The sequence below is a fragment of the Prosopis cineraria genome, unplaced genomic scaffold (genome assembly GCF_029017545.1).
Source record: "Prosopis cineraria cultivar Desert tree isolate PC_DT_omini unplaced genomic scaffold, ASM2901754v1 PC5, whole genome shotgun sequence".
NCBI classification, from domain to species: domain Eukaryota; kingdom Viridiplantae; phylum Streptophyta; class Magnoliopsida; order Fabales; family Fabaceae; genus Prosopis; species Prosopis cineraria.
The window spans coordinates 36,533,566-36,544,044 of NW_026555336.1; the positions used below are offsets into that span (position 1 = coordinate 36,533,566).

Sequence of the window (10,479 nt, forward strand, 5' to 3'; positions counted from 1 at the left end):
AGAAGTAAGCATTGTAATAATAAGCTGGACGGATTCTAATCGAAAGCTAAAAACTCCATACAAATTCCAATAGCATTTAGCAATTCTAATCTTAATATAAAAAATTACGATTTTATGCTAAAATAAATATGATTAAATAGTTTTATATGTACTGTATGCAGAATTGATTTCATTAGAGAAAGTAGAGAAAATTCAAATTATCAATATAATTTAAATGAACTGAATAATTGATATAGCTGAGTGTAATCTTTAAACTTGACAGCTTTTTCAGATTCGTTCGTATTTCTCTCGACAAATGAACGAATTAATAATAATAAAAAATACGCCGATATTTAAGGCATCCCATCTTTTTTTTTTTATTGTTCTTTTTTTGGCCAGATAAGGCATCCCACTTAGATCTTACCAAATCTGTGAAGGAACTCATCAAAATCGTAGACACAGCACAAAAGAATTAGAACGTGTAATGAACAATAAACCTCATAAAATAACCATCAATCTTTATCCTTATCTTTCTTGTATAACTTTAAAAGAGAAGGGGGAAAAGTTAAACCAAAACTATTTAGCAGAGTGACAAAACTATTTAGCAGAGTGACACTTTACAACAGAGCAATATCTATGTCAGAAATACTGAATAATTCGGTACTCAACAAGGTATTGGTGTGATATAATTAAAAACACACGCTACTTGTGTCACCTACAACCCTGAAACCCTAGAACTGATGATCAACTAGCAGCCTTATCTTCCATGAGCTGCTCCGAGAGGGAAAGGCTAACTCCTCGGCGTTCTTTCTCCGGCTTGGATAAAGGCTTGAAGCAAGCTCTGTGCTGCAAAGGTTTGATCAGGTGTCCCAGATATGACGACCTTTCCTCCACTTTCACAAGCACAAGGATCATAGACTGTAACATTTGCACCAGAAATCTGGTCCCACTCGTAGAAAAAGAAAAAAATGGAGCAACTGGTTAACCGTAAAAGGGACATTTTAAGGATGTGGTTGAACCAAAACATGAATATGTTCAAGGTACATATCTATGTATATGCATGCACTTTCAACTTTCCAAGTCAAATATTTGATTATCATATGGTTCTTAGGTTGACCGATATTTCTTGCTGAAGCAAAGTCAGGGGATTCCAGCTTGCATTGTTCCATAATGCCGCTGAAGTCCTTGTATATCGTGGCCTTAATTTTTCAACGTGAGCTCTTTTCTAATAAAAGTATGGACATAGCAATATCAAATGATGATAGTATTCGTAAAACTTTCGTTATTAAATAAACCACAATCCGGAATTTGCATGGTCAAAGAAATAATTAATGGCATGGGCGTTTCTTTTTTTTTTATTTTCTTTTTTGGGACAAATATCTTTGTAAGAACAGTTTTATAGATAATTTGGAGTTCACCGCCCTACTATTTCTTATTTTCTAAAGAATAATCTTAAGAAGTTCAAGCCTTTAAGGAGTCCCTGGTATCTAGCCTCAAATGATTCAGAAGCTTAACGTTCTATAGCAGCAAAGATTATATATTTATATTATAACTGCAAAACAAGAGCAAGGAGATATAGAGGGAAAATAGTATGTTTTATTGATGTTGGTGGATGCATATAAATAAGTATGATAACAACTTTCTAAATTTAAATTAGGACGCATTACGTGATAAGACAAGATATTTGATTATGTAAATCCTTATTAAACAACTAATTTGATGAGATGATAACTAGTTTGAATAGCTCAGTGAATATCTACCAAACATTGTAACAATAGCACACATGAGACCAAGCTTCTCTGAAATAGCACTAGTTACATGCAACATAATGGCATGCAAGTTTTAATTCCCTCTCTCACTTGAAAGATTCCTCTTCTTTATTATCCAATTCACATTAATAAATATCACATTTTCTTCAATTATCAAATTGACCAAATTACAACAGTTAATACATGTTTGCCTTCACCTTTTTTTTTTTTTTTGACCAATTTGCCTTCACCTTAAAAACCACCAAAACCATGATTTTGGGGGAAAAAGGTCTTGGTTTTCAATGTAAAACCTAACAGCACTTAATCAGAGGACAGCATAACTAAACCACACATTAACATAAAAAAACAATTAAATATCATTGGGACTAATCAAGTACCTGTCTAATTCGATCTACATTACCACCATCTTCACCATAAACAGAGCCAAAAACATGTTCAGAAACCGCAATCTCCACTGTAGTATTTGTTACAGTAGCAAGTTCGTTCCCTCTGCTAAAATATTTCATCAAGAAAAAGTTCAAAGGGTACAAAATCAGAAGCTTGCGGCTGCATCATCAAATAAATATATTTGTTTATTTCGTAGCAGGTAAACAAATTTGAATGAATTAAAAATTATGCAGAAAATCAGGGTAAGTTGAGCTTAGCATCAATTAGTTTGGGATAAAAAAGTACTGATCCAATTTTTAATTTAAGCTATTTCAAAATTACTTTTCTTATTTCACTTTAAAATATGAACCACTTTATTTATCATGTAGTCACCATCATTCCATTTCTAAGGAAAATTATTGCTGACAACCTTCAAACTCGTCCCTAGTTACATACTTCACGATATTGACTCCAATATCAGAGTCACTTAGAAAGCAAGCTCTCCGTAGCAATATTTAAGCAAAAAGCAAAGTGATAACATAGTGGAGATGAGCAAAATCTCAAATGCTCAGCTTCACTTAGATAAAAGAAAAAGGACAGGATCACATGTGCACTCTGTTTGCATTCTACTGACCTCCCAAATTCCAAATCGTCATATGAATGCATGCGGGTTTTCCCATTCTTTGAGATTGACCCAGCCTTTGCATTCTGCATCAAATAATAATACTGCTAAACATTCTGGTCTTATAGCCTTGGAGGGACAACGAAAAGTGGTAATGAAATAATGGAATTTGGATTTGAGAGTAACTACAAAGGAGGTAGAGAAAACCTGTGGCAGCAACGTCCCTGATGGAGAAGACGGTTTCCCTTTGGCAAAAAGATCATCTCTAATTATACCAGTTACTTTATATAGCGCATTTTTTACACATCTGTACTCACCAGTAATCTGTATAAAATTCAGCATAAACTTCAGTAGGAGACAGCAACAAAAGATTGTTGTGGTCATAATAAGAAATTCAGCATTTCCTGGATGCCTCAGTAGTTAAACAAGCACAAAAAATAACATATGGGTTACCGAATAAGGTCAAACCTACCCTGAAAGGAAAGACGCAGATATACACCAATCAAAAAACTGATAAAACAGGAATGGAAAGTCACTATATGTTAGATATATAAGCATATTCATAAGGATTCCTTGATACACACTTTATACACATTTGGTCTTAATTATACGTAAGCTTTTACTTATTTTGCACAATAATCTAAGATCATTTTGTTTAATTATTTGAAACATCTGCATATGTTTTTGAGATTATAGCGTCCATTTTCTTTCCTGGTTAGATGGTTTAATATATAATTTGTCAACACAATTATCTATTCATCATGAACTCACACCTAGCAGTTTCCATTTTCCCTCTCATGGAAAACCCTTCTTTTCCCAATTACCCTTATCTTATCCCTCTCTGTAAGAAATCAAGCACTGGACCTCAACTTGCGCTTGATAACCATATCATCATTTGCAAGCATAGCAATGTGAATTGGATAAGTAATTGTACCTCTACAACCATGTCATTATCCAAAGCAACACATGAAACCTCCTCTCCTTGCATTATTTGTATCTCTGCACCAGTTAATTCTCTCAATTCTGAAATTACCTGACCCTCATTGCCATTCAAGCAAGTAACCATGCATGGCGCAATTAAAAGCCTCACAGTTACAGGTGATTTCATAGTAGCAACTGAGAGAAATCCCTTTCCAATATGATCTTCAATCATTCTAGCAAAGACAAGAATAACAGCCTCTTGTGCAGGAGAGTTACTAGATTCAAGATTCTAGATTAAAAAAATAAAAATTCATATCAGTAATCAAGAATAGAGATCACAGCAGTCAAAGTGAATTTGTATGTAAATCTGTAAACGCATGCATAATAGATCCTCTAGAAATACTGTGAGCACAAAACCATTATTGTCTTTCTTATATAACTAACCTCTACAGCAGAAATGGTGACAATGCGATCAGCAAACTTGCTTAAAGGAGGTGCAAAGATAATGGAAGCACCTGTTCTGCTTTCAAGTGCTCTTACTATGGCCCCTTTTTTGCCAATTATACTTCCAGCTATTCTATTAGAGCAGAGTAGTCGGAATACAACTTCGAGTTCTTTATCTTTTGGACCAGGTCGAGACTCTCCATTAGTGTTTGCTGTTTGATCCAATGCGTCATACTGTGATTTCCCTTGCACGGGAAGTAACCATGAATTAAGGTGAGGAAAATTTTCAGCCTCTAGATCATTGGGTGCCCTATCGGGAGGGCTACTAGTCAGCATCCTGGAAGATGTTGGCGCTTTGTCTAGGGGTGGACAATCTTGAAGACAGTGTGACACAGCAATTAGTGCCTTCTTTACAGCCAAAGTTCTACCAGTTATCTGCCAAATGAGAAATATCCCAAATGGGGAAAATTTTCTATAGTCATTTTCCGCCAATCACTGGCACTATTTCTAATGTTCCTAAAGGGGACATGTGAAATTCAATCTACACAGAAAGTTCTCAAAACTTAATACTTAGTCTTTCTTTTTATTTCAAAATCTTCACTTGCCAACAAGCTTGAATCAAATTTAGCTTTTAAAAATGTTGCATATACCAACGTCAAACTTTTCTCCGATCTATCACAACAAGAGTTCATAAAAATTTATGAAGGACGGAATACTGAGGCATATAATACAAAATGGAGAGGATCATGGAGTACCTAAGCATAAGCACACGCATCTGAAGAAAAAAATACAAATTTAAAGCTTTTTCTCCGTGTTGATATATGCACTATCAGAAGCTCGACCTATTCGTTTCCTTTTCAAATTTCATAAATAAAAAAACAAATAAACTCACTTGAATCATTTCCTCGTTTATAGCCGCACATTGTGGAGGAGGCAAAATCCTTATTTTAGCGCCGCTATTATTTCTCATCGTCGTTATGTGTTTCCCCCCTTTCCCCACAACCGCACCAATCTGAGATGTGTGTGCCAGCAGCTTACACCATACCTCCTCATTCACAGCCTTGCTAACACCAACAGAACCTTTCCCTGCCTCCAATTCACATACCCTCTCAAAAACCCTAAGAATAGCTTCTTGAGCATTCGAAACCTCAAGTTCTGTTTCACAGCCATCATCGTCGCCCGCAATTCCGACCAATTTGATAACTTTACGTGGCGAAACCGAGCCGATTACGAGAATGACCCGATCATCCGTAGAGGAAATCGGGTCCATGCAATGTATTTTACAGGAAGTTTCACGCCGGAGCTGGGAAACGATGGTGCCGGAATTGCCGATCAAACCGCCAACAACGGAGGTGTGGCAAACAAGGCGAAAGGCGATCTGCCCTGGTTGGACTTTGAATACAGGTCGTCTCCTATGGGTATTGCGCTTCGATGTTGGTGACTTGAAATGGGTTTGATGGTCTTGATCGCCACCGGAATTGGGGTTTTGCATTGTGTAAACGGCGTGGGTGAATATCGGCGAAAACGGCGGAGTGGCAGCTCGCAATTCTCATCAGTATCAGGGACCAAGCGGGACGAAACTTCGAGTCAAAGAAAAGGGGAATGGAGACAAGCTCGCACCTGTCATGTGTACAGGTATTTATTTGAGCTGAAATGGAATTCGGTTAGCGAATATCAGAGGCGTGAGCATCGCAGCGATGTAAAATTCATCAGAAACAGCGTAAACCACAACAACGGTACTGTGACTGTGAGAAGCGACCAGGCGGAGTGAGTGAGAGTGAGAGAGTGCGAGAGAGAGAGAGAGAGCGGACGAAGAAACGAAGTCGGAATTGAAATTAAGTGCTTTGCTTCTTGGCGAAGATGCTACCTGCTTGTAAAGCGCGCGAGTGGGTATAGGTGATGCGACGATACGACAAAAACCCGCCAATTGTTCATTAGCGGGTTTAATGTTATTAATTAATGTTAATATTAATGCTAATGTTGATGTTAATGGCTGTTATGTATCATTAAGGTAGTAGTATTCATTAGAAATGGGGAAAAAAAAAAAACAGCTCGGCGTTCGTGGTGAGCGCCATCGTCCTCATCGATTGTTGACTGTTGAGCGTATGAACCATTCAAAATTTCAAATAACCAAATTTTTATTTTTATTTTTTTATTTTACATTTTATATTTATTATAAAAAATTATAAAATTTTAATAAATCTATCTTATCATTAATCTAAACAATACAAATTTAATTTAAATAATTTAATTTAATATTAATTTTTTAAATTTAATACAATGCTGATTTGATTTTGACAATTTGAATAATCAATTTATAAAAATTTAAAAAAATTAATATTAAATTTGACCATTCAAATCAAATATATATTACCTAGATTGATAAAAAATAAATTTATCAAAATTTTTATTTTGAATTTTAATAAATAAAAAATAAAACTTGTAAGTCTAGACCATCCAACAACGATGAGCACTGAAATTAAACGTAATCTTTTGGTAGGAACAAACAGTGTTTTTACAATTTAGTTGGGCAATTAATCAGTTTTTTTTATAGTTGACCAAGAAATTGTTTTAGTCATTGCGTACTATTATTTATTCTTTTCATTTAAAAATATAAAATATTTTTAATTAAATCTTTTCTTTTAATAAAATAATTACTTACTTTCAAATTAATCCTATTTTTTTAAATTTATCTCTATTAAATACCTTATAATAAATATAAAGTCATTATTAATAGAGACACTTTTGAAAAAAATACAATAATTATACCTCAAAAGATTAAAAATGCTTTACATTTTTTAACATTCAACTCCTTAAAAAATGTCTTATATTTTTGAATGAAGGGAGTATTTGATAGCTTCATTAATTTATTTACTGATTAATTCAATTTTAACATTATTGGGATTTCAAAAATATATGAAATAAATTTCCAGTATGAACTTGTTGGCATAATTTGCTTACTGCTACTAGCTAGCCTTTTGGACTCGCCTTGAATCAGAGTTTACTAAAAACATTCACAATTCATTAGTTTAATTTTCACAAGTACATTTAAGTTTTGATAAGTTTATCGCAACCCAAAGTCTTCGTGAGTTTGACGGATGATTAATGTTTTCAAGCCTGAAGTCTTGTTTGATCGTTAGAAAAAAAAATAAATTAAAAAACTAAATATAAAAATAAGATGATCAAAATGTGAAAAAAATATGTAAACTATATTTATAAAAAAAGAGTAATTTAATTCATAAAATTAAAAATTATTATTTATAAAATTTTTAAAGAGTGTAATAACTCTTATATTTATGATCTATATTATTGATTTTTATCGTGTTATCATGAGAATGAGAAGTGATTTAATTCATTGTTATTTTAATTTTTTTTCAATGTGTTTCGTCCCTATCCTTTTTAGTAACTAACCAAAGCATAAAATTATGAGCTTTTACTCCTGGTTCTAACTAGAGAAAATATAAAATTCCACCAATATTTGCTCTAGGAGAAGTGTCTCTTGGGATCAAGAGGAAGTACTTGAAGTTGATGGTTTTGAATTAGAAGGAGCAAGACTTTTGATTTGTAATGCAGTGATGGATTCTTGATGATTTCTCCTTCCTTGCTTCATACGCTTTGACTGATTATTTTTTTGGAAAAAAAAAATTGTAGACAGTGATTACTATAATAGCTAGATGGAGTGGATGTTTGTTTGTGATCTGTATTCAAATCTAAAATTTAATCATTGGACGGGCCAAATAAAATATGGAATGGGGATAATCAAACTCCACTATAATTTTTTTCTTCTTACAGCCAAGAAATATAATATGATTTTCTACCAACCCCCTTGGCTTGTTGAATGGAAATAGACCTGCCAAGAACTAGTTGATTCAGTAAAATAAAGATGGTGAATTCGATTCCCAAATAACTAGAGGGAATATTATTGGATGCACGCACGCACGCACTTGAGTGCTTGCGTGTAGTATGGGTGTGTGGTTGCATGTACGTGGACTTTCCCGTAGAGAAAGGTTGATTAGAATAGTTGAAAAAACAAAAAACAAAAGAATGGATATAAACCCTTCTTGTATAAGATCCTAATTTTTAAATAAAAAATAAATTATAGAATTGAGATTTTAATGGAAGAATTGAAATGGATATTAATACAATTAGAGGATTTATTAGGGAGATAAATGTATATTCGAGATGAATTGAAATTAATTGAGTGTTTAGGCAATTAATTAGGACTCTACTTGGGCTTGAAAGTATGTATTAAGAAACTAAATAAAATCCAAAATAAGTAATTAAGCTAAATTATGGCTCAAAAAAGTATGTTTGGGCCAACTAAATCTTGATTGCATGTAGATGAGCACAACATGGTGCTTGACCACAAGTAGACTAATGTTCTACTTGAAGATCATCCACAAACAAATGAGTGTGTAAGTGCCACAATCACAATTAAATTGGGCTTTTAGAAGCCGTCCTTGGTGAATTTTATTGAATAGAAACAAAAGGGAGGGAGAGAGTTTAGGAAGAGCTTTGAGATGGTGCTATTAGGGCATGATTTTCTAGCAACCTAAGGCGGTTCTTGAGTTGTGCAACCACTTGAGGTAAATTCCTAGTCATATAATCTCCCATTCTATCTAGTTTTCTTTTTGATTTTGAATGATTTTCATATTAAGGTTTTCCTATGCGATAGATAATTTGAACATGTGATAATTTATTATGTCTATTAAGATTGTTGGGAGTGTGATAAATGTCATAGAACATTTATTTGAGGTTGGAATGCAAATTTAAGAATTTTAGGTGAAACCCTTAACTTTTGAGGTTGAGTCTAAGGATTCATCCAAATTATTGAAATGTTTTATGATGCCTAGTTGTTTATTTGAGCATAAATACATTTTCCTAAGGTGTTGGAATGGTGATTTAATACTTGAGGATGATTTTTTATTTTTGGACAAATTTGTAAATATGTGGTGATGGAATATTGATGTAGGGAGTGGTTTAAGAATTTATTTAAAGTCTAGAAGTGTAAGAAGATTTTAGAAAGAACCTTTGGGAGGGTTAAGATGGATCCCAACCTTAATTTGATAATAAGTATGAATTAAGCCTAAACTTCTAGCTCTATAATTAGAGTTAATTATTGAATTCAATTGTAAAGTTAATGCTGTATACATTATTAAATGGTTGTGTAGATTGTATTGATAAAAAAAAGTAGTGAGAAATCACATGTCCAAGAGACTATGATTTGCTTGGAGAAAATGTAACATTTACTAATTTGTTACAAAAGGTGCTCTATGATTCAAAGTGTATAATTTGATGAAATGATACATTGTTTGAAAAATATTATATTTGATAAATGTATATTTGTTTTTTGAACAATTAATTGCCAAGTAGGTTATTAAATATGCAAGTAAATATATAGTGGTATGAATGAAATATTTTTGTCTGGAGATGTATTTTGTCTAGATTAAATTTTAAATATGATTTTACCTAAATTCACAATGCAAGACTTGTCGAATTATTTTGAAATTGTTCAGTTGGGACTTTGTTTAATTAAGATTTACCACGTGGTAAACTTTTATTAGATTCAATGAATGGCTAGTTGCTTAGACTGAGCCAACTTTGACCAGGTAACTCGATGCGAAGCATGGAGTACAAAGGGATATAAGATACAGTCGTGCACATATGTTTTTATCTGATTGTATATATATATCATAGTATGGAAATTGATTTTTACATCCATACTTAACAATCGCATGATTAATTGCTTTGCAAATACTATGACATTTTAGTATTGGTTATTAGGACTTTTGTATTTCATTCCTCATTGTTAACATTTTTACAAAACTAATTGTAGTTAAAGGAGTACCAAAGGCATAGATTGGTGTACAAGACACGATCTTTTTGTATTGCCTCCTAATTTGGCTGATGTAATGTATATTGTGTCGATTTATGATGATTATGACTTTTATCGAGCATGTAAACTTTATTATTCATTAACTGCACATATATTGCTATGAGGATTCTACGTATCTCTTATAACTATTTTACTCAAGACATTGATGCTATGATCAATATTTGAAAATCTTAAACAATAAGTTATTACATGTTTATTGAAATGTCGCTAAATATGAATGTGTGGTGAATATGTAAATCTTTGGAAATAGACTTTGGTTGGATGATATTGTTAAGTTGTGAAAATTGCTGTTTAAACCCATTTTTGATATTAATTATCAAAATTTGTTGTTTGGAAAGTATGACTATCTAACCAAAGTTCGGTATTTAATTTATGGGTGTACTAGAGTCACTTTTATGAGTCATTGATTGTATTGGATATCATTTGAAATTATGCCATCCTAAGAAGCTTCTATGCTTGTTTATGAATGTAAAACAATTTTT

General features: G+C 32.9%; 1 protein-coding gene across 3 annotated transcripts; it reads right to left on the bottom strand.

The window, feature by feature from the left end:
• Positions 1 to 477: 477 nt before the first annotated feature.
• LOC129311365 (KH domain-containing protein HEN4-like) lies at positions 478 to 5,956 on the bottom strand. Of its 3 annotated transcripts, none has more exons than XM_054953641.1 (7): positions 4,994 to 5,955; positions 4,102 to 4,536; positions 3,671 to 3,946; positions 2,944 to 3,060; positions 2,749 to 2,822; positions 2,126 to 2,237; positions 478 to 919 (listed from the first exon to the last, which is right to left on the bottom strand). In XM_054953641.1, the coding sequence occupies exons 1-7, from the start codon at positions 5,591 to 5,593 to the stop codon at positions 770 to 772; spliced, it is 1,764 nt and encodes a 587-aa protein (XP_054809616.1). In that variant the 5' UTR covers positions 5,594 to 5,955; the 3' UTR covers positions 478 to 769. The 3 variants fall into 3 exon arrangements, with proteins under 3 accessions (XP_054809616.1, XP_054809615.1, XP_054809617.1); XM_054953640.1 differs by having other exon boundaries at positions 2,126 to 2,240; XM_054953642.1 differs by lacking the exon at positions 3,671 to 3,946 and having other exon boundaries at positions 2,126 to 2,240; positions 4,994 to 5,956.
• Between the last annotated feature and the right edge of the window lie 4,523 nt (positions 5,957 to 10,479).

What these genes read in the sequence shown, in the direction of transcription:
- LOC129311365 (XM_054953640.1), bottom strand. Translation starts at nt 5,593, where the DNA reads ATGCAAAACCCCAATTCCGGTGGCGATCAAGACCATCAAACCCATTTC. An exon ending in TAAACGAGGAAATGATTCAA is followed by an intron (nt 4,537 to 4,993) that starts GTGAGTTTATTT and finishes CTCATTTGGCAG; the next exon opens with ATAACTGGTAGAACTTTGGC. An exon ending in GACGATTTGGAATTTGGGAG is followed by an intron (nt 2,241 to 2,748) that starts GTCAGTAGAATG and finishes GAAATATTTTAG; the next exon opens with CAGAGGGAACGAACTTGCTA.